The 22,062-nt window shown below is 42.8% G+C and overlaps 2 protein-coding genes across 2 annotated transcripts; one reads left to right on the top strand and one right to left on the bottom strand.

Moving 5' to 3' along the window:
• Positions 1-1,372: 1,372 nt before the first annotated feature.
• On the top strand, positions 1,373-7,706 carry kcna1a (potassium voltage-gated channel, shaker-related subfamily, member 1a). Its single transcript, XM_084672448.1, has one exon. The coding sequence runs from the start codon at positions 1,373-1,375 to the stop codon at positions 2,849-2,851; it is 1,479 nt and encodes a 492-aa protein (XP_084528574.1). The 3' UTR covers positions 2,852-7,706.
• A 6,659-nt stretch (positions 7,707-14,365) lies between these two features.
• Positions 14,366-21,901, bottom strand: cnot4a (CCR4-NOT transcription complex, subunit 4a). The gene is made up of 13 exons (XM_084672838.1): positions 21,669-21,901; positions 20,059-20,274; positions 19,706-19,903; positions 19,209-19,295; positions 19,012-19,113; positions 18,721-18,846; positions 18,353-18,477; positions 18,031-18,234; positions 17,890-17,947; positions 17,529-17,784; positions 16,919-17,395; positions 16,423-16,647; positions 14,366-16,243 (listed from the first exon to the last, which is right to left on the bottom strand). Exons 2-13 carry the CDS (start codon positions 20,230-20,232, stop codon positions 15,900-15,902), a joined length of 2,376 nt encoding a protein of 791 aa, XP_084528964.1. The 5' UTR covers positions 20,233-20,274; positions 21,669-21,901; the 3' UTR covers positions 14,366-15,899.
• Positions 21,902-22,062: the final 161 nt, after the last annotated feature.

The raw sequence follows: 22,062 nt of genomic DNA, 5'->3' as shown, positions 1-22,062 counted from the left end.
CAATAGAGCACTCGTGGCAGCGTGCAGCGTTAGTACAGCCGGTCTGCATTGCGTCGAACCCCCCCTCCCCTTTTACATATACACACACACATACACACACACACACACACACACACACACACACACATACACACGCACTTTCTCCACCACCACTCTCCTTGCATGTGAAATGCGTTACAAAAATATGCAGAACAAAATTAAGAAATTATTCTCTCTTCCATAATCGATTCCCCCTTATTAGACACCTCCAGTTTACATTACCTTAACAATATGGCGAGGAAAAACACTTTCAGCCCGTCATCTTGTCTACTCGTAACAGGTAATTTCTGCTGATGCGGTCATGTCTGGAAATGGCAGGGGTTCGCTTATTGCCCCTTAATGTATCTCCCCGCCTAAATTGCAGAACAAGAATTTCTCTTGCGGTATAAGCCATTCACGCCAAAGTGCCGGCGCACAAGCGGCTCATTGACTTGGCTGCTTTTCTCCGTTTTTGGTGTTTTACGTATTTCCCTTCACTCCAGACTTTACATCTTATGTGAAGGAACTGCATCAAGATGTAGACAAATAGGAAATGTGGGGTTGACGAGAGATAATGGATCAGTGATAGGCTATGTTAATTTCGGTTCTGCACGGGTCTTTTTTTTTGTTGATCCGCTTGGCTTAAGTGCTAGGCTGCATGAACACAGGTCTGACAACTGGCCACGGGTGTCCTAGCGTTGAATTACTTCGCGGACAAGGCGCATTCCTTCAGGACCCTTCAAGATCAACCCAAGGTAAGCAGAGGAACTGGAAGCTGATCAGCAACCTGAGATATTACAATATATTAAGTGCCTTATTAATTTGATTTTATAGGCTATGTTTGGCATAACAAGCATTTTCTTGTAAGCCCATCACTAAATGTCAATAGGTTAGTGATATATGCGTCAAAACAATGAGGTGGTAGGTTACAACAATATAAGACTGTCATTTAACGATCTGTAGGGTTAGTGTAGTGTAGGCCTTACAAAAAAACGTAAAACAATAGTTTGTTACTGTAATATTTGCTAGTTAAGTTCAGAATATATAAATAATTAAACACCTAGATGGCAGAAATTGCTGAGTTGGCAAATATCTCCGCTGTTCGATCCATTCTTTTTTTTTTCTCTGACTGGGTGACAGAGGCAGTAGCAGATGCAGCGGGGAGCAGCAATGGTCGAGTCAGCGAGAATCGCAGTGGAGCCGCACTAAGGCAAAGCAAGCTACTCCCCAGTCTGGGGACTAGGACAACAAATAAGGGGAGGGGAACAACGTGGATTTTTTTTTACTGAATGCCTGCTACATTATTTTAATCGGAATTCCACAACTCCTGCAGAGCTCCAAGTTAACCTGCAAGATGACTGTCGTTGCGGGAGATAACATGGATGAGACCTCGGCGGTGCCTGGGCACCCGCAGGACACATATCCCCCTGACCACGATGACCACGATTGCTGCGAGAGGGTGGTCATCAATATTGCGGGGCTCCGATTCGAGACACAGCTAAATACTCTCTCACAGTTTCCAGAAACATTACTCGGCAATCCCAAGAAGAGGATGCGGTACTTCGATCCCTTGAGAAATGAGTATTTCTTTGACCGAAACCGTCCCAGCTTTGACGCTATTCTCTACTATTATCAATCAGGGGGTAGGCTGAGGAGACCTGTGAACGTCCCGCTGGATATGTTTTCGGAAGAGATCAAATTTTATGAGCTCGGGGTCGAAGCGATGGAGAAATTCCGCGAGGATGAGGGTTTCATCAGAGAGGAAGAACGCCCATTGCCAGAAAAGGAGTTTCAGCGACAAATTTGGCTGCTCTTTGAACACCCAGAGAGTTCTGGCCCTGCTAGAGGTATTGCAATAGTGTCTGTGATGGTCATTCTGATTTCCATAGTCATATTTTGTTTAGAGACTTTGCCTGAACTGAAAGAGGACCCAAGAGGTCGGTTAAAGACAATAGGCAACACTACTTTTTACTACAAACCAAATATCTTGACCGACCCTTTCTTCATTATCGAGACTCTCTGCATTATCTGGTTCTCCTTTGAATTGATAGTTCGCTTTTTCGCGTGTCCTAGTAAGGCGGCCTTCTTCAAGAACATGATGAACACTATTGACATAGTGGCTATCATCCCCTACTTCATCACACTGGGCACGGAGCTGGCTGAAGACCCCAACGACGCCGAAGAAGGGGTAGGAGAACAGGCAACATCTCTGGCCATCCTCAGGGTGATTCGTCTGGTCAGAGTGTTCAGAATCTTTAAACTGTCAAGACATTCGAAAGGATTGCAGATTTTGGGCCAGACACTCAAGGCCAGTATGAGAGAGCTTGGATTGCTGATCTTCTTTCTATTCATCGGTGTCATCTTATTCTCCAGTGCCGTATACTTTGCTGAGGCAGAAGAGGGAGAGTCCCACTTTCACAGCATCCCGGACGCTTTCTGGTGGGCAGTGGTGTCAATGACAACAGTGGGATATGGGGATATGGTCCCAGTTACAATAGGGGGCAAGATTGTAGGCTCTCTGTGCGCCATCGCTGGAGTGTTGACAATTGCGCTCCCAGTGCCTGTCATTGTGTCCAACTTCAACTACTTCTACCACAGGGAGACCGAGGGAGAGGAGCAGGCCCAACTCCTAAATGTAAGCAATCCAAATATATCTGAAACCAATTCTAGCCGCCGTAGCTCATCAACCGTCAGCAAATCAGAATACATGGAGATTGATGGAGACATAAATAATAGCATCGACAACTTTAGGGAGGCCAATCTCAGAACTGGCAATTGCACTATAGCCAACCAAAACTGTGTAAACAAAAGCAAACTCCTGACAGATGTGTAAAATGGAAGTAGAATCTGTGGGACCTCAAAGTCACATGGAATAGACCATCCGTTTGAAAGCTTCATGTACCTTCTTAAAGCGCTCTAGCATTACTACAACCAAGCTCAGCAACTGAAAGGAACCAGAAAAAAATAATCTATTAGAACACATGACAGGTAGAGTAATACATTATTTGAAACAATCTTTCAAATATACACATATATTGCAAAAAAAACCTACATCTATTTAACACACGCATTTGAGCCCTGGACAACTAACAGCAGCCACAATGACTGTTCTATCTGACACCTGCGTGATCATTAAACGTTATGCATGGATTACAGATAACATTTCAGCAAGTTGCACAATGCATCTAGGAAAATGCATCAGAATACTCTGCAGATACATGCAAGCATCTGCAGATCAGTGGTCGAGCCTGGAGGTTGACCCCCCCCCCCCCCTTCTCGACTTATGATCTACTATCCAGCAAAGCACCTTAATGGAAAAAGACTGATCTCCTGGTTGGATGTTAAAGAGGGTCTACATGCCTCAAGGACATCCGCAATGCTGCTATTTTCCAGCAGATGCTGTAATTATGATATCACCAAGTGATTCAATGCCATGCCCTTTAGATGCAAGACAGCACAATTATAAAAAAAGAGCTTCACATGAGCATGTTTAGAAAGACTCCCCATTTGATATTGGCATGCGTGAGACATTACCTCATATAGTGGTAAAGATGTTCTTTTGGATCCCTTAACTCATTACCCCGTTCTCATTCGTTTTAACAGAGTGCACTGGTTAGATTTAATTTGAAAATGCAAATCATTTAGAAGTATCTAGAGACTGAATGTTAAACCTTAAGGGAACAAAGTAAATAAATGAGATCATAGCATGATAAAGTAACCTGCATTATGGCCTATTGACTAAGGTACTAAGTATCCTAGTATATTTAATGCATGACATCAATATACAGCTTGTTGCAATTCAGGCACATTGTGTGTCCTATATTGTCAAGGAAACTAGGGAAACAAAATCCTGGACGTTTCTGAAATGTGACAAAATATATCCAAACCCAACTTGGGGATGCAGACTTTCTAATTTAAGAGGCAGTCAAAGAAGCTGAAGAAATATTATCAAAATGCATATAGCCTACTCATAGTAAGCACCAGTTAGGCCTACAGTATTACTTCAATAGCGCAGTGCATGGACCTTCTTTGAACAAGAAAAGTTAACATATGAGTCATGCTTCCATTTCACTTCAAAATTTTGGGAAAAAAACAAGAAATTTCCTGAAGTTATGTTAGATATTGCAAATAATTACTTTTACATTAGTTGCTAGTGCCTTTACCCCTCTCACCAACAGGATCAAAGAAAGTGCCTCTGTGTACAAAAGCATTCATGCAGTTGAGCAGATCTGGTGCAGTTCCTGTTTTTTTTAACTATGCTGTTATTGTCGTTGAAGATGTTGTTGAGGATTATTGTTATGATTATAAAGATTATAGATACAGTGAAAGAATGTTTGCTACAAAAAATATGGTACAACTTTATGCTGTCATGCACTTGCCCTACTGGAACACTATAGAGTACTTTACCTGTCCATCTAAATCAAAATGAAAAGGGAATATTCATTTTTTGAGTTGGCCTTTCTTTTTATATAGATTTTTGTGCCATAAATCTTTTAAATGTCTACCTCAGTGAGGTCATTGCAAAACTAACTGCAGAGATGTAGTCTACTCTAATGCAGAGCTCTTTCTTCCATATGCAAAATGCCACCTAAACTGTGGTTATGCCATGTTGAACTCTAGATTAGCCCTATTTCATACACAAGCCTGTACAGAAGCACTTATGATGAATAGTGTACCAACCCACCTTATCCCCAGCCCTTTTCCTTTGAAGCTACGCACAATCAAAAAATGTTTAGGCTTTAGTAGAACATACATAGATAGACTGACTCCAAAAAACATGTGATTTATGGTCTGTTGGACTGCTGAATTGGGTAGTTTTTGAATTATTGCGATTCCATGGAAATACAATGCCTGAAAGCTGTTTTGTTGTTATGTTTATTTGTCAAAGAGGGACAGTGGAATGGTCCAATTTCAGTTCAATTTGAATTCTTGGGCATTACGCACCCTGGGTGCAAAGAATCTGGTAGCACGCTTCATTGCCTTGTTAGATGAATCTTTATTGTTAGTTTGACCTTCAGCTCTCTGCATTGCGTGTTCAAATAAAACATTTTCCCCAAGGGCCAGATCTTATAGTAAGCTCAGCTATCACACTGTTTTTATCATGTAAGTTGAGGATTCATGCATGACATGGACATTCAATCCAACATATTGATATTGCTTAAAATCCTACTCACTGTTGAGATGAACACAACGATCCCTATGACAATTGATGTCATTTGGATGAAAAGTACTGTACCCCATTTCATATCTGTATTTATTAGCACTGCTTTTGTGTATCCTCATTTCAATGCAACTTAATGTCTCAGTTAGCTTTTGATGTTTAGTTGGTGCAACGGCTAACCTTGGTGGACCATTGAAAATCACTATTGGGACAACTGAACACACTGCAGCCAATAGACAAGACCTGGATAAGCAAGCTTTGTAAAGCCATGTAAAGAGTTATGGCACAAAGCATTTTTGATTCTGTGAATCTAGTTGCTAGTTGATTTGTTGCTGGTTGATTGGTATAGGCTAGGTCCTCCTGTTTATTTGGCCATGATCCTACTGTATTGCCAGAGACTTACAACAGCGTTTGCATCAGTTCAGGTGTCTTTTATAGAGCCTACTTAGAGGTCTTTGACAAATGGGTGTCTCAGGACTATTCCACAATGGTATCAATGCTAGAATGTTGTCCAATCTAAGAACAAACACAGATAATACCCCAATGCCACACTGACAGAGGGATTATCCAGAAAGATGCTAAATGTAGTGCAGAATGACCTCATTCATGCAGTAAACATATCAAGTAGAGACATGGTTTTCCCATGTGCATAGTGTTTTTTGAGTGTGGTTCTGAAGAAGATTTCGATGAGTCATTCACTGTCTGGCCAAACGTCCTACTCCACTAAATACCCATGATTAAACAGTTCAGAGTGAGGTTCAAGTGAATATGTAGGAAACCCCTTACACTATCAGTGCAGCCACTGATTTGTGAGGGCAATATGTGTATGGTGCTATACATCCAAACATTCTACAAAACAATGCATTCTTACAGCAATAGAATTACAGGTACCTGTTTCTTAGACTCTTTTGTCGAGACGGAAATTAATCTATATTCAAAAGGAGAAGACACTGACAACATTAGCTGTATGTGTTCAAACCTCAGAGCTTTTATTGTCGTTGACTATGTTGAGATTTGTGAGGTCTGTCGGAGTTGGTAATCCTTGCTTGCGTTAGGCAACTAAAACCTAATGGTCAGGCCAAATATAGGTACTGTATATTAGCCAACCCACTCAACATCATAGAGTGGGATCACCAAGAGTTGTTTTCCAGTCAGGGAACAACGCTGATGAAGAAGCAAAGCAGCCGATAGCACAGTCCCAAAGGAATAGCTAGTAATGCACTTAAGAGGCTGCAAGCACTGAGCCATTGGATTGAATGGCTGTGTGTGGCGTGCAGTGTGTGAAAGAGAGTCAGAGAAGGTGCTTATATTGTTTAGAGACATTTTTGCATTTCTTTACTGATTTCTGTGAACAAGAACATGAGTGAGAAGGTCTTTAAAATCTATAACAGACAACATAAACAGTACCACAGTATAAGAACACTGTTCTATTTAAAGTAGTAAAACAATGCCATTTTAGCTACAGTAAAATAGAATAGAGCAACTACGATATATATATATCTATATATATATTGTCAAAGCAATTATGAATATTAACGTTTTCATTGTGTGTCTTCTGTTTCTGTGGCACTATACTAGGACAAACGTATTTTATTTTAAGGAAAAACATGCCATATACTGAAATATCAAAGACTCAATGTGTTTCTTTTGGAAAGCCATGATGGTTAAACCTAACTTCTATTATCAATGACTGTATTTTGAATGATGTGGATACCAACTATAGAATCATCAAGATGTGTTTTGTCTTTTTTGTTTTAAGAAACACTGAAAAAACATCCAAATAACTCCACAAAGAGAACTTTCCAAAATCCCATCAGAACTCACAAACCAAACATAAAAAAATATATAGGTACAAATCTCTACAGCAACTAACGGATCGCGTTGTTGCATGATCAATGGAAGACTGCATGAGCTTTAATTTTCAAAACTGTGAATCTCAACTCTATTATGGTTGCATCATTAAAAAAAACCCTTGCTTTCATCTGCACTAAAGGCTTTAAATATATCACAAACACATGCACACTACTTCAGTATGGTTTTAAAAATGTTCTTGTTTGTAAAAAGCAAAAGAGCCTATTCTTACGACCCAAAGTGTTTGCTTTGGCAGCACTGTACAGAATTTGGTTCATTCTGATCATGCAATACTCACAGAAGCAACAAATCTGACTTCACTTAAAATGGTGAGGAAAGGTAACCAACAATGACACGATCTTGGGATGACAGCAATGGATTGATAGACATGTGACTGTTACAGTATGAGTTGATAATACCATGAAGCATGCATATAATATGAATGTGACCAAGTGCACTAAATAATGTATGGTGGCTCTCTGGGAGCTGCACAAAAGACACAAAGGACTGTTGACCCTTGCTCTTCAAATCCATTTGCCTACGAACATCGGAAATGTATTTTAATTTTTTTTTACATTTCACATTGTGTCTCCAAGGATTATGCTATGTGTTCAGTTTGTCAGTTAATGACAAAGGCATGGTCTGTGATCTATGCAAGGGTATTTTTTTTCTTAAATCACTTATGATTTCATGTTACATTACCTTCAATAAATTTTTAAGGATCTGATCATGTACCTTCATTTTGTAATTTAAGAAGAGTTTGGTAACTTATGTGGCCAGATTTGAGGGCTTCATTTAACCTAAACTTTACATGGTTTACAGAATGGTCTGTATTTAAAGCCCCATATGAATGTAACACTCAATGTTGATGGTTGTTATAAATATCCTATCAGGCTAGGTACACAACTGGGTTGCAAATGGATATCTCATCAATGTCTTTATTAACAGATAACAAAGCAGGAACAATGGTTCAACATTATTCCTGAATGAAATTTACATTTAGCAGACACTCTTATCCCGAGCGACTTACAGTAAGTACAGGGACATTCCCCCCGAGGCAAGTAGGGTGAAGTGCCTTGCCCAAGGACACAACGTCATTTGGCATGGCCAGGAATCGAACCAACAACCTTCTGATTAATAGTCCGACTCCCTAACCGCTCAGCCATCTGATTATTATCTCCTGAGTGACACTTTTTTCCCTGTATGACATGTTGTGTCGCCCGTTTACGCCCAGAGTAACACAGCAGGAGAAACCCAAAAAACAAGCAAGCTCTTTCAAAACCCCTCCTTCATATACAATACTTTTAGGTAGTGTCGAATCACAATCAATTTGTAATCCGGTCAAGTTTGATTGTGATTAAGGCCTCATTAAAACAGTAACAGTAAACTAGCTATTGCTGTTCGTCATAGTGAGTAGTAGATTAATCTAAACACATCCCAAAGAACTGATGTGTGAGTTATTCAAATCCATGCAAAGGCAAGCCCTCTTCTATGACACCTTTGGATCATGGCTCTTTAAACTATTTGTGCTAGGGCTGTAGAGTTCACCACACAAAACCACTCTCTCTCTCTCTCTCTCTCTCTCTCTCTCTCTCTCTCTCTCTCTCTCTCTCTCTCTCTCTCTCTCTCTCTCTCTCTCTCTCTCTCTCTCACTCTCTCCCTCTCCCTCTAACTCTCACTCATTCTTACTCACTCTCACTCACTCACTCACTCTCTCTCTCTCTCTCTCTCTCTCTCTCTCTCTCTCTCTCTCTCTCTCTCTCTCTGTCTTCTCTTCCTACATATGTCTGACTTGTCTCTACGTACAGTATATCCCCTGCTCCCTCTTTCTCTGTTGGTCTGCTGGGCTTGGTGTTTGGGATAGTGCGACCCCGGTAACAGAGGGCTCCTCTCACTCGTCCTCTGCATTGCCCTCAGGAAATGCAGCACTTCTCACTCTGCAGGCAGCAGCAGCATCAGCGGCAGGGGTGGGGTGAGCTGGCACAGGTCCCACTGTTCTCTCTCTTCCTCTCTCTCTCTCTCTCTCTCTCTCTCTCTCTCTCTCTCTCTCTGTCTCTCTCTGTCTCTCTGTCTCTCTTTCTTTCGCCATCCCTCTCTACCCCTACTTCTCTGCCTCTCACCGACCCTCTCACTTTCTCTCTCACTATCCATTTTTCTCTGTCTCCCCATCTTTCTCTCTTTTCCCCGTTTTTGTACTTTCTCTATCTCTCTATTTTGCACACACTCTTTCCCCCTTTTCTCACTACCCTTCTTGTCCCCCCTTCTTTATCTCTCTTTCCATTCTCTCTCACTCTTTCTCTCTTTTTCTGTCTAGCACAATAGCCTCGAGAGCTTCCCAGTAGCACACAGTACACCAACCCTCAGCTCAGGCAGATGTACTTGCATGCCACACACACAAGCAGCTTGCTCCTTCTTTCTCTTTCCTCGTCCATCCATCCATCCCCCTTCCTTCTCTCTCTCTCTCTCTCTCTCTCTCTCTCTCTCTCTCTCTCTCTCTCTCTCTCTCTCTCTCTCTCTTTCTCTCTTGCCATGTCTCTCTGTTTTCATAAACTTAGTTTTACTTTCACATTTTGCCTCTCACAGATGTGTGTCCTGCCATGTGAGAAGGGCCATTTGTTACTTCCACAATGTGTCTAACAGAAATGTACACACACTTCGTCGTTGTTTATGAGTATGTATAAAATATCTAAATGTACAAAAAACGTTTTTGTCTCCCTACTAGAAGACATTTCTTACTAAATGCATCTAGCTGTCTCAGTAGGAAAGGAGAAAATGTAATTGAAACTGTGGTGAAAGCCACTGTCATGGTAATCCTCCTTTCATCTGCTGCTATACTTGAAGGACTGTCGGTCAGTGGAACAGCAGTCAGCCCTTGTTTCTAGAACCTGTTTCTCCTCCTCCTCACTCCACATCCTTCTCCTCCACACGCCTGAGGCACACACACACACACACGCACGCAGACATGCGCACACTTGAGCACACACACTAGGGACAACTGTTTTTCCTGAGTCAGGCTTCTGGCTCACTTGATATTCTAGATTGATTTCCGTAAAGACAGACACTCACCACACATCCCTTTTAGACAAAAATGCCATTCAGTTCCTGTTACCGTCATCCAAAAAGTTTCTCAAGATCTATTTTATTGTGACTGTACCACAATGGTTAGCATAATTAAATAGCATTAAATCACACAAGTTTCTATTACAAAAAAAAACAACTGGTTTTGACTTACTGTTGCATGAACAAGGTGGCAACATTTTACACATCTTCTTTGACTGTCAATGTTTTGATAAAGTAGACTGGTCAATGATGTGCCTATTATGAACAGATCACCCCCACCACCCACTCTCCACTCCCCAAACCACCTCCCCATAGCCTTTTTGCTATGGTCTACATTTTTGCATTACCATCATAACAGGTTTGCTGGACACACTTGTTCAATAATTAAGGCCTTGTTCATAATTCTCCTGTGTCCTTAAGGAAGTCCACAAATGGTGGAAGACCACTAAAGGCCCAGTTAAATGTACTTTACCCTTGGCCGCTGACAGCCCTACATCAACCAAGTGATAAAGCCATGAAGGATAGGAACAAGAAAAAGAGGCAAGGAGACTGTGGAAAATGCGGCCTGGATCACAACTATCTGTCTTTTTTGTCCTAAATGTGTAGCAATCATGTATTAGATTGTCCAAGTACTATCCCTTTATCAAAACATCCATCTTTCTGCCCATCCTCCAGGGTAGATCAGTACACCAGTTTTGATGAGTCCAAGTGATACCCAGGATTCAGATCTCAGCTTACCTCCTGCCTGTTCAGCATGCGGAGTCAGCGTGTGGTCTGGGTAGAAAAGAGGAAAGTTAGCATTGTCGCAGCAACCATGCCGAATGACCTTTACGGTTTAGATTACAACATAACGGCGCAGTCCTCAGGAGCTAAGCCAATATACCACATAAGGTGACAGCACAGATATGTGCATATGTGCTAAAGCACATGGTTGTTGCCAGTCATTGGTGGCCATTAACAAAATTCACAGCTGAAGAAAACAAACACCTAAGCCTCATTCCCTCCCTTACCATATTGATCACATGCTGTCTGGCTCAGATTCATCCATGCAAGTCATCCATTTAAGGTCTACTGCACTGTGCATAACCTTGATTGATTTTGTATCGCCTCTCATACTTCTGTATGAAACCTCTGCATTCAGACAATTGGTAAGAACTCTAGGCTTGACCTCCTCCCCAGAATTAAGTTAATTAAGTTCTACTGCAACTTATGTGTTACAGAATGACAATCGAGCTGAGGTCAACATCATCACCGTTCAGATGGAAAGTTTCTGATAGTGAGTCATGTCAGTTAAATGCGTGAACAGTAAAAAATAGGCCACACATACCTACTCATTGTCTCCTGCCAGTAGCTACAGGACATTACAGAAAACTGAAAGCTATAACCATAAACAAGACATGATCATGAGTCACCCAGTAGACCGATTACAAATTTGGCGATGATGAAGGAGCCAGCCTCTTCTCTTTCATGCTAACCAGACTGCTGTTGAGATTAACAGAGGGTGTTCTTAAGAACTATGCATCCAGCTGCAGCCACAGATAGCACTATATATTTTTAACAATGTATATCCACTAATATCCTAGAACCATCAGCAGAAACAAATATTTTATCCCACTACATTTTAGCGAGAAACTTGTTTTCCTTTGTACAAGGATTGGTTTTACCGGTGAGAGACATTACTGCGTCGCTGCAGTCAGGATAACATAAAGGTCCTCCGTGGGTTGTTTTGTAAGGTGTGCAGCAACCAGAGAGTGAGCACCATTGTTTCTGCAGCTTATAGAGGCTGACAAATGAAGAGAGTGCTTTCTGCTGAGAGCCGTCCCAACAGGTTTCCCAGGCCAGGTAATGACTTTGTCATCATCTCTCCCCCCACACCCCCAGTTGGTTGCTGGGAAAGGACGTCAAGGTCAAAAGGCATTGCAGCTAGTGTTGCCTCCACAGACAGACCATACATGTGGCAGGACACACAAGCGTGCACACACATAAACAAATGTGCGCACACACACACTTGCACATGCATGCACGCTCATGCACCACACACATGTGCACAAGCACACACATTTACACACTCTGCAGTCCTTTAGTAAAGCAGGATTTCAGCATTTTGCTACTCAACTCCCAGTGGAAAAACTTGATGCAGCTGCAAAACTGGAGCTGCTCTACTGTACTTACAGTGGGAAGAATAACAGCAGCATTTGTACAACTGGGGTTGATTCATCATAGTTCTACGTGCACTACCATTATTACCATTAACACTATATTATTCTCAGTATTGTATCTTCACTTTGTCTCAAAGCAGAAAGCAATATGATAATGAGCTTGATTATGCAGTTCCAGCAAAGCAAGCACATCAGTAATTAAATCAATCCTTTTCAACCCAATGGTTACAAGACACTATAAAGAATTAAAAAAAAAATGTTCTCTGCCAGAAGCTAAGCTCACTCAAGGAATCTGACTTCCACTGTTTAAAAAAGCAGGGGGATTTTGAATTACTAACTCATTAAACTTAATCAACCAATATGAAACTGAAGAATGCTTATTCCTCAAATTCCCATGTTTGTTCATAGACCTTTATCATAGTAATTGCCCTATTATGAAAGCTCCTCGTATTATGAAAAATGAACAAACCCACAAAAGGGTCTTCTTATCCTTGCTCATCAAATTGTCAAAGCTTAACCAGAAACACAACCTAATCAGAATTGTAATGGGATGAGCAGTAGTACTCAACAAATCAAAGTCCTCACACTCTAATATACTGTCCATGGAAATCTGATATCATATATAGATTTGTTTGGATTACCCCCTGTTGCCTTTCTTCTCCTTCTACAGGTAATTTATCTGTTCACAAAACCAAATGATTTATATTCCTAAACACATAACAGGTACAACTTTTGCAAGATTACTCCAGCTGTTCGGTGCTTGTGTGAAAGCCCTCTCGATGTGCTTGTGTGTTTACTTCGATTCTGTCTGCCAATGTGTGTGTGTGTGTAAACTGAGAGTGTATCAGTCAAGAAACACGTTCAGCAGAGCCTTCCCTCCTCTCTGTGTTGCTGCTGACTCATTGTCACAGTCCTCAAATCTGCTGCCTGTCTGCATTATTCACACACACCTTCCTCAGCATCTGGCCACAGGGCACTGGCCTGGCAACAGGGCTCCGAGGGCAGCTCAGCAAGCGTCAGCTCCAGTCATCCAGCTTGGACACCAGCCGATGATAAGGGCAGACTGGGGGTGTGTGAATACCCACTCGGATAACATGGTGCAATAACAACTTGAACTAATCTAAATTGAATAAATATTTACAAACTTACTGATGTACAATTAGTTGATGTTAGTGTGAAATACAGTCACTATCATATACAGTATACATTGTTAAACTGCTCCTGGCTGCCCTGAGAGGAAGGACAGAAAGATTTAAAAAAAGAAAAAAAAATGCTGAATCCTGTTTCTCTGGCGGTTGCTCCAGCATGCATGTTTGTGCCACTGTTGTGGATGTAATAAAGGTTCATTTTCTCATCTCCTCCTATAATTTCAATATGAGTAACTTACAAAGAATACATACACGTTTCTTCATTGAGTCTAGATGTCCCAAATGTCATCTTGACTCAAGATAAGACAATTGTGTTGGGACTGTATCATTTCCCTCTCAGCCTGCCTGCCTGCCTGCCTACCAACACCCTCACCCTCCCCCCAGACCACTTTCCTGCAGTAGACTACTGCATTGGAACAGGGTGCAGAGCCAAAGGTTGAGTAATGCATGTTCACACTTTCATACACATACCCAATCACTTTAAACATCTTGACATACTATTATTATTACTTATTAAAAGCACAAGACTGCTAACAAACTGCCAAATGAAACAGAAGTCTCTTACTGCACTTGGAAATTAATATATGCATTTTACAAAATTGCATTAGACTCCTAGAGAGAAAGAGAGGACATATAAAACATATGGTAAAAATATGTTTCTATATCACTTTCCCCATATACACCTTTAATACATACTATGCCCTTGTTTTTTCTACAGGGTTGGACTGCAGAAATTCATCAATGACAGTCAAATTGTACTCTGCCACCTAGTGGAAGAACACTTACTTTTAAAGCAATGTCAAATACAATAGACATTGTCTTCCGCAAATCTGCAAGGCAATCAAACTATCATGTGTAAAAATGTGTCAACCTTTCATAACAGTTAACCACATTTTTAAAGCTGTCTAAGGGTTATAAACAGAAGACAAGAGAGTCAACAACAGTGAACGAACACACAGACACCTGTCTTAAGTTTTCAGTTTTATTTAAGGTTCGTTTTTCAGACCTGCAGAGGACATTTCAATTCCTTTAACCTCGATTTGTTTTCTCAGCATGTTGTTAAAACCCAGTGAATTAATGTTGGATTTCCTGGATGAGTTAATTGATCTGGTGAATACCGTTTCTTAGGGGACAGCAGAAAAGAGCAAGAGATAAAGAAGGGAGCAAAACAACAGTTTTAAGACTTTGAAAAGTTGTGGTGGATGACAGGTCATTGTCTGGATCCAAAAGGCACCCAGCTCCTTGAATTGCTAGTACTGCTGTTTATGTCATAGCACCTTCTTTTGTGTCCCTTGTGTAATCTAAGTTGACATCCCATTTTCCTTGATTTTTCTAGTGCAGATGCATATTTTCAGCAATCCTGACACTATTTCCACTCCAATCATTCAAGCTCCTTCTCATCAATCATATAAGGCCTCATTTAAGCCCTCAGGAGGTTGAACAAGGGGGAACTTAATTAACAATAACATCCACCCATTGCTACCCACAGCGGCTTTAGCTCCAGTGTATCTGAGCTGGCCTCTACCTTCACCCCATGTCATTTCTCTGTGGTCTCCTAGTGGCTCTCCTGGTAGTGGTGGGTGGGGGGCTAACTACTGGCGGTGCCACATAGTGGCACTGTGAGTATCACAATACTGCCCCCAATGTGTGCCTGTGCCTTCCAGCTAGCCTCTGGGTTGTGACCCCTGGCTCCCCAGTTAGGCAGTGCTTCATCCTCTGATACAGAGGTTTCAACAAAATCTTCCCTCGGCGGGATGGGCCCCCTCTCCGCCAAAGGGAATGTGGGCTTTGTGGCGCTCTCAAGAGCCAGTGTGTCCCTGCCTAACAGAGGGCCTATGCCCTCAGACTAGTCCCTCACCCCACAAATTTGTCTTGCGATGGTCCCTGGAACCACCTACTGAGTCCCGTCTTTCCCTCCCTGTTGCCATTTTTTTTTTACCAATTACCATGTGCTGATAAGAGGGTGCCAACCTTTCCACTTTATCTGGCCTGGAGTAGGACAGGGGGGGTAAAGCTGAGAGTCTTTGGGCAAAGCTTTGTGAGCAGATTGACTTGTTAGCTTTCTTCTTCACAGCAATCATCATGACTTTCATACTTACAACACTCGTTTCATGCTTAATCGTTCCTTTAAAGTTATCTCGTCAACTCAACGTTGCATTCGTCGTCAACTGTGGTGTCTTTCAGATCACAGAGAACCCCGGGCGCAGCTCACAGCAGCCTGTCTGTCTGATTCCAAACTACAACTGGAGCTCGGTCGGGTAATTGGGAGTGATGTTGGTAGCGGACAAAGGGTACTGTTAACTCATGTGCCACAAATAAACATGTAGGCCTTCAGAATAGACAAAATAAAGAAGGGGGGGATACGTTTGTTGTTATTCTTGTTAATGATTTCATAATTTGGAGATTGGTGTGTACTGCGTCGATGGTACAGGGGTGGGTTTAGGATGATTTAGGAGTTTAGGAGGAGGTTGAGGACGTAGGGCGTAGGATGTTGTTCTGTCGTTAGTGGCGGTCCATGGTGGCGCTCTGCAGCTCTGTGGCAGGCTGGCCTGGGGGTCTGAAGGCTGTCTGGAAGCCTGGCGGGGGGGAGTGGAACTGGCTGGCGGGGTTGACTGTGGGTGGGGGCAAGTAGGGAGCCCAGCCGCCTCTGTGGTGGAGAGGGAGGTGGGTGTCCAGAAGGCTACTGTGGAGGGGAGGCTGCTGTTGCTGCTGCTGGGGGGGGTTGCTAAGCACAGTGGAACTGGGGGGGGCGTCCATTTCTGTGAGTGCCTGCAGAGACTTGAGCCAGTGAGGCGGGTTGTCGTCCTGGAGACAGTCTATACTGTTGCCAGCTGTGGCTGGGATGCCTGTAGGTGGAAGAGAGAGGGGGGGGGGGGGAAAGAGATGAAGAAATTCGGCCAGTTGAGAAGCTAGTAAGTAAGCTAATAGAGAGGGGCTACTAGAGAAGCAACTAGAAACTAGTAACCAATATAGTAGAGGCTTGTTGATGAACTACTCGATCAGGTAAACAGAGCAACGTGGCTACCTGTGATTATGGCAGGGTCCATCCAGCTTGCCGTGCTGTCCCAGCTGAGACTGTGGGACATACCCGCTGGCCCGCCAATGTGATTAACGCTGGAGGAGGATGAGGAGGAGGAAGAGGAGGAGGAGTTGGGGAGACCGCCAAAGTTGATGTTGATGTTTGGTAAGAGTGCTCTCAACCCATCCTGCCATTCTTTCACATTTAAGCCATCTATGGAACTGCTGTTTTCTGCAGGGGACACAGGAAAAAAGAGAAAGCGTAAATGAACGTCCCCATTCATGGGTAAGTTCAAGAAGCCATCTAGTGGTTGAAGCCGGAACTTCACCTGCATTGGTTGTCACTTGTCTCACATGAAATGTTAATAAACACTTGAAACACACACTAAATAACATCCAGACTACCACAACATGTTTTGACATTCTATACATCAGAATTTTATATTGGCTGAAGATGTCAAACGTTTTGAAAATCAAAGAGTTTGCCGGGGAGTGTTCAATACCTGAAATGGAGATGCCTCCCAAGCCTGTACTGTGGTGAGGATGCACATTCATGTCCAGGAAGTTGCTTTGTGAGGCTGCGTTGGCCGAGTGGTTCATGTGTGTGAGGTTACTGCGTGTGGGGGGCAAGCCCATCCAGGGATGGCAGACTGGTTGGCTGCTCTGGCTGCCAGGGAAGCTGAAGGAGCTGTAAATGGCTCTGTGGTGGAGCTGAGAGAGGCGTTGGGGTGCACTGGGAAAGTGGGAGGTGTTGGGGGGGAGCAGGCTGGGTCCATGGTGGTGGGGCCCTGGGTGGTGGAAAGCCCCGGGGGAAAGAGGGCTCTGGTCCTGCACAGATAGTTCCTTCTCGATCAAATCAGCCAGGGCTTTGCGAGTCACGTCGAACGGGTCGAAGCCCAGGTCATCGTCTTGCTGCTTGCTAGATGAGCCGAAGCCGAAGGCAGCCTGCCAGTCTGTGGAGGAGGAAACTGGTATTGTGTCTGGGGAGGGGGGAGCAGATGGGGTTAGGATTCATGGGAGGAACAGTAACATGAAGAACACAAAGAGGACTACATGTAAAGTCTAATCCAGATCTTACTGTATGTCTTTGTGTGTATTTTTAGGCAAACAAACCTGACGTGAAGAGGCTCTGTGGTTCGGGGGTCATGGGCCAGTCAGAGCCCCCACGGGGAGAGCTGGGGAAAGGGGGGAGGCTAGCGGGGAGAGGGTTGGGGTGTCTGAAGTTGCTGTTGTCTGAGAAGAGGGATTGGGACTCTGCGGCGGCCCCCTCGAAGGGCGAACGGGCCATGAGGTCAGACACACTGATGGGCACCACCAGACCGGGTTTGGTCAGGCCAGGAGGAGGGGAGGGGGAGTCGCTGTTGGCCATCTGTAAGGAACCAGAAGAGGTATGGAAGTAGGTTTGGATACTCTATCCAACTGTAATTCCATGGACAAACTGCAAAGACAGATTCATATGGCGAGCTACCATTACCTTTTGTGAAGTTTCTCCATTCACCATTGTCATAGATTCAGGAGGTTTGTCGCTGGGACTGGAGAGAAAAAACAACCAACATCAGGCCCAATTGTTTCACTAGAAGGCTGAGAAAACCCAAAATGATCCTGGGTATTTTACCTATTACTGTCACAGTTGGAGGAAAAGGGGGACATAGTGGCCCCTTGGCAAGGCCCCAGTTCTGAGTCCAGCATGTCTGAGGTCATGACCTCTTCCAAACAGCAGTCTAGCAGCGGAGGGGACTTGCGATCCTCTGAAAGCCCATTGGCCAGTTTTCCAATGCCTGACAGTGTAGGCCAACTGTCTTTGTTGCCATTGGTGGGTCTGTAATAAACATTGATTATAATGAAATAAGATCATCATCTAATGAAATTGTGAGATGTTGTGCGTTGGTCAAAGAGAAGTGTGTAATAAATGAATTAAGATAAATTAACAAACATACTTTTGTGAAGAGTTGGATTTGCTCTTTGACTTATCTATTCCACATGTTGGGGTTTGTAGAAAACTGGGATTGATTTTGTAGAGGTCTTGAAGTAATTTCTGCTCATATTCTTGATGTTTGCCAGCCTAAACACAATAGGAGATTACATTGCGTTACAGAAAACACTAAACAAGCTAAACCTTTTATCAAATGTAGTAGTTAAACAGCCTTAATTGTCAAGGAACGAATAACATGATTACTGAGCTAATACAACTAGAAGACAGAAAGGGTGAAGAGTTAGCCATCTTGTCCCCCCTGACCCCCATTCACTGAACAAAAAGCAGATTGAACAGATCACAGAGAAGTCAGGAGACAACTATAAAGTTTACCTGCATCTCCTCTTTTGTAAAGCTAGCTGCCTCATCCCCCAGTTCATGTAGATACATGCAGTCAGGTTTAGGACATTGCATACTTTTGAGGAAGTAACTGCAGTATTTTGTTGTGCCTAAAGAAGCCTGTGGAGATAAAAAAATAAAAAAATAATCCAAAGATCAAGAGCTTAGTGAAATAGCTTAAAATGGACAGCACTACAAACAGGTCTCTCGAGATGAGATCTGTCCAATCCATGTTGATAATATTCCAGTGGTAAATAATGCATTATTTTTAAGGTTGACACTCACCTTGAGTGTTCTACCATCTACAACAACGTTGTTTACACATTGTATAGCTCGAAGGGCGTCTTCAGAGCGGATGTAAGTGACATAGGCACTGGCACTGGGCCCCTATGGATCCAAACACAATAAAATAATATGTAACAGGCTTCCTATTGGAATGTTATAGCAGGAAATCCACTTTTAACAGTACACCCAGCCCTTACCTGTGAACCTGCATATGATGTGCTGTTATTGATGACCACTTTATGGATTTTCCCAAACTTCCCAAAATACTCTGGTCGTTTTAGAACCTAGGTATTGGGACAAAGTAACGTGATGAATACTACATACAGGCTACACTTAGATTGGTAAGCATCATCCCTTATCAAGAATAGGGATTGACAGAATGTGCTAATGCCTTGTCCAAACAACACAATGACTGACCACCAGCAGATACAGCTGAACATACTGTACAATAGGTTGATGGGCGGGGCATAGAACAGATTTTAGAACTGCTTTGAAAAATAACATTCAAAAGGTTCAATGCTTCTTACTTTCCAAACATCTACATGCTAAGTCATGTTGAATTAAAACAAATTGCATCTACTCACAGACAACCATTTATTCACCTTAAATATCTCACAACTTGACAACTTGACAGCCCAAAACTCCCAACCACACAACATATGTGACAACAAGAGGATATTAGTGATGATTTCACCTCTGGGTCAGCAAGCCTTTGCGAGAGCCCCACCACAAACACCAGATTCCGCTGGACCACCCTCACACTGGCCAAGTGCTTGCGGTTCTCCGTGACCTTCTGCTTCTTCTCGTTCTGCTTCTGTTTCTTCTCATTTTTTATCCTCTGGATCTCCTCCTGTGACAGGGGCTTGTAAACTGCGGGATCTTCTGGGTACGGCTGCACAAGAAAAGGAAAAAGAAGAGAAGATTTTTTTCCTTTCACCTGGACACATGCTTCCCTTAGTGTCACTCCAGTGTCAGACACTTTTCACAGTAAGATTATGCAAATTCCCTTCCCAAATGATGACTGTCAATGACAGCTCCAGGTGTCACCTTTCTGCAGGCAGGGCAGAGGCCGTTCTCGTCTGTGCGGATGCGGTGCCAGCAGAAGCGACAGATCTGGTAGCCACAGGTGCAGGGGAAGAAATTGACGTCGTCGATCTCCAGCGGCTCCATGCACAAGGGGCACTCCATGGGGTCGTCCTTCATCTCAGGGCTGTGGGACATCCTATGGCACTGCGAGGTGTGGCTACAGGGATGGCTGCAAGTCTGAGGACAGATACACACAAGGGCCGGGTTTCCCACATTCGTTAAGAAGCTCTTAACGCTAAGACCTACTTAGGAGCGTTCTAAGAACGCTCTTAGAACGCTCTTAGAACGCTCCTAAGAAGCTCTTAGCAATAAGAGCTTCTAAACGAATCTGGGAAACCCGGCCAAGGTTGGGACTCAGTTACAGCTGTACAGTAGTACTGGTAGTAATTATTCAGGATAAATAAAACTTAATTTTAGTATCTAGTATTAAAACATGCCACTGTTTAGTCAAGCGCTTGTCAACAAGTCATTGCAGAATGTGACCAACTCGCAAGTTAGTTAGCTAACAAACACAAATAAGTAACGCCAGTGCCATCAGGAGTATGTGAAATAGCAAGGCGTCACAACATCTGGATGACATCTTTGAACAGATGAAACAATTTTGAGGAACGAACTACAAGACAGACACCGTTGACGTAGCCTACTCCGTAATAGCGTAGCTAGTAGATCGTAACCACACAGATGTTGCGAGTCATCTCACTGGTAACTAGATAAAGCCATAATTTGTTCTCATCATACGTTTTACTAAAACAATAGAAAGCCACGTTGATCAATGAAGCATCAAACTAGACTGTATACAGACTGTCAACTGAAATCGACCAAGCAAGCTAGAATAACTGAGCTACTGTAGGTGACGTTTCCATTTCCATGTACATTGAAAACAGCAAACAGGCAGAGGTTTGATTTGTTTAATTTGTAATTGCTTGCCTGAACAAGAACTTCGTGCTTACAGTATATGCACAATGCTCTTGAGTCTTGTACAAATGTACTGACAGCAGCAGGCACTAACTATTAGTACTAGCTATCTAGCTTAGCTTGTTAGCTAGCAGTAGCACCACTATAGCTTGCTAGCCTAGCTAGCCTAGCTAACTTACTGAGTCCCTTCATGAAAGCAGTCCTTGCAAAGAAGCCGGTCAAGTGTTCAAAAGATTTTACAAGGTGAACCTTGTCTAACAAAATAAATAGAAACGCATATAATCATTTAGTCTCCTCTACACAATCTTAAAAGTTTTCACGACGTTATTCCGGTGAAGAAGAAATGACAGCTTGTTAAATGCATGCTAGGCTAACTTCGCTATCTGTTTCTTCAAAAGCTGTTCCGCTGAAGCAAGCTTGGCTAGCTAACTGGGTGGTTTGCAAATGCGGCCTTGTAACCCAGGCTAGCAAATAGTACATTGACATCTCAATGGCTACACCACAACGAAACTATCCAAACAGTGCGTTTGATGACAACACAAACTCTGACTTACTAAAGGTACCCATGTAATAATGTACCCTATATAATTCTGTACATGATAAATCTGTAGCCAACAGAGATCTACAATAGTTTGTGATGCTGGCTAGCTACTTACCCTGTTCGTATTTAGGGTAGGGATTCCACTCCAAGGTACCGTCACACCAAATTGGGCGGGGACTGGTAATGTCTCTGAAATTTCCAAATTTCTATAAATAGCCACTTTATCCTACGTTAGGTTTAATATTCCACTACAATTAAAAAGGCTTGAGAGATGTTTTGCCCCTTTCTTGTCTTAGTATTGTAGAGACAGTTTACGCTCTAACCACCATCTTAGCTAGCATTAAAATAGGGAGGAGGGAATGGGGCAAGTATTCAGTTCATCTGCGCCTGCTCAAGGTGTCCCATTACCAGTGCTTTGTGGGAACTGAGGTTTTCTGTAGTTTATACCAGGAAATCCCTATTACAGTTTTTTACAATCGCTATGACAGTTTTTTCAATACCTTTAACAA

Source organism: Hypomesus nipponensis, chromosome 14 (assembly GCF_054491055.1).
Source record: "Hypomesus nipponensis isolate SF chromosome 14, ASM5449105v1, whole genome shotgun sequence".
NCBI lineage: Eukaryota > Metazoa > Chordata > Actinopteri > Osmeriformes > Osmeridae > Hypomesus > Hypomesus nipponensis.
The sequence above is the reverse complement of the archived record's forward strand: the minus strand, read 5'-3'. Positions and strand labels throughout refer to the sequence as shown.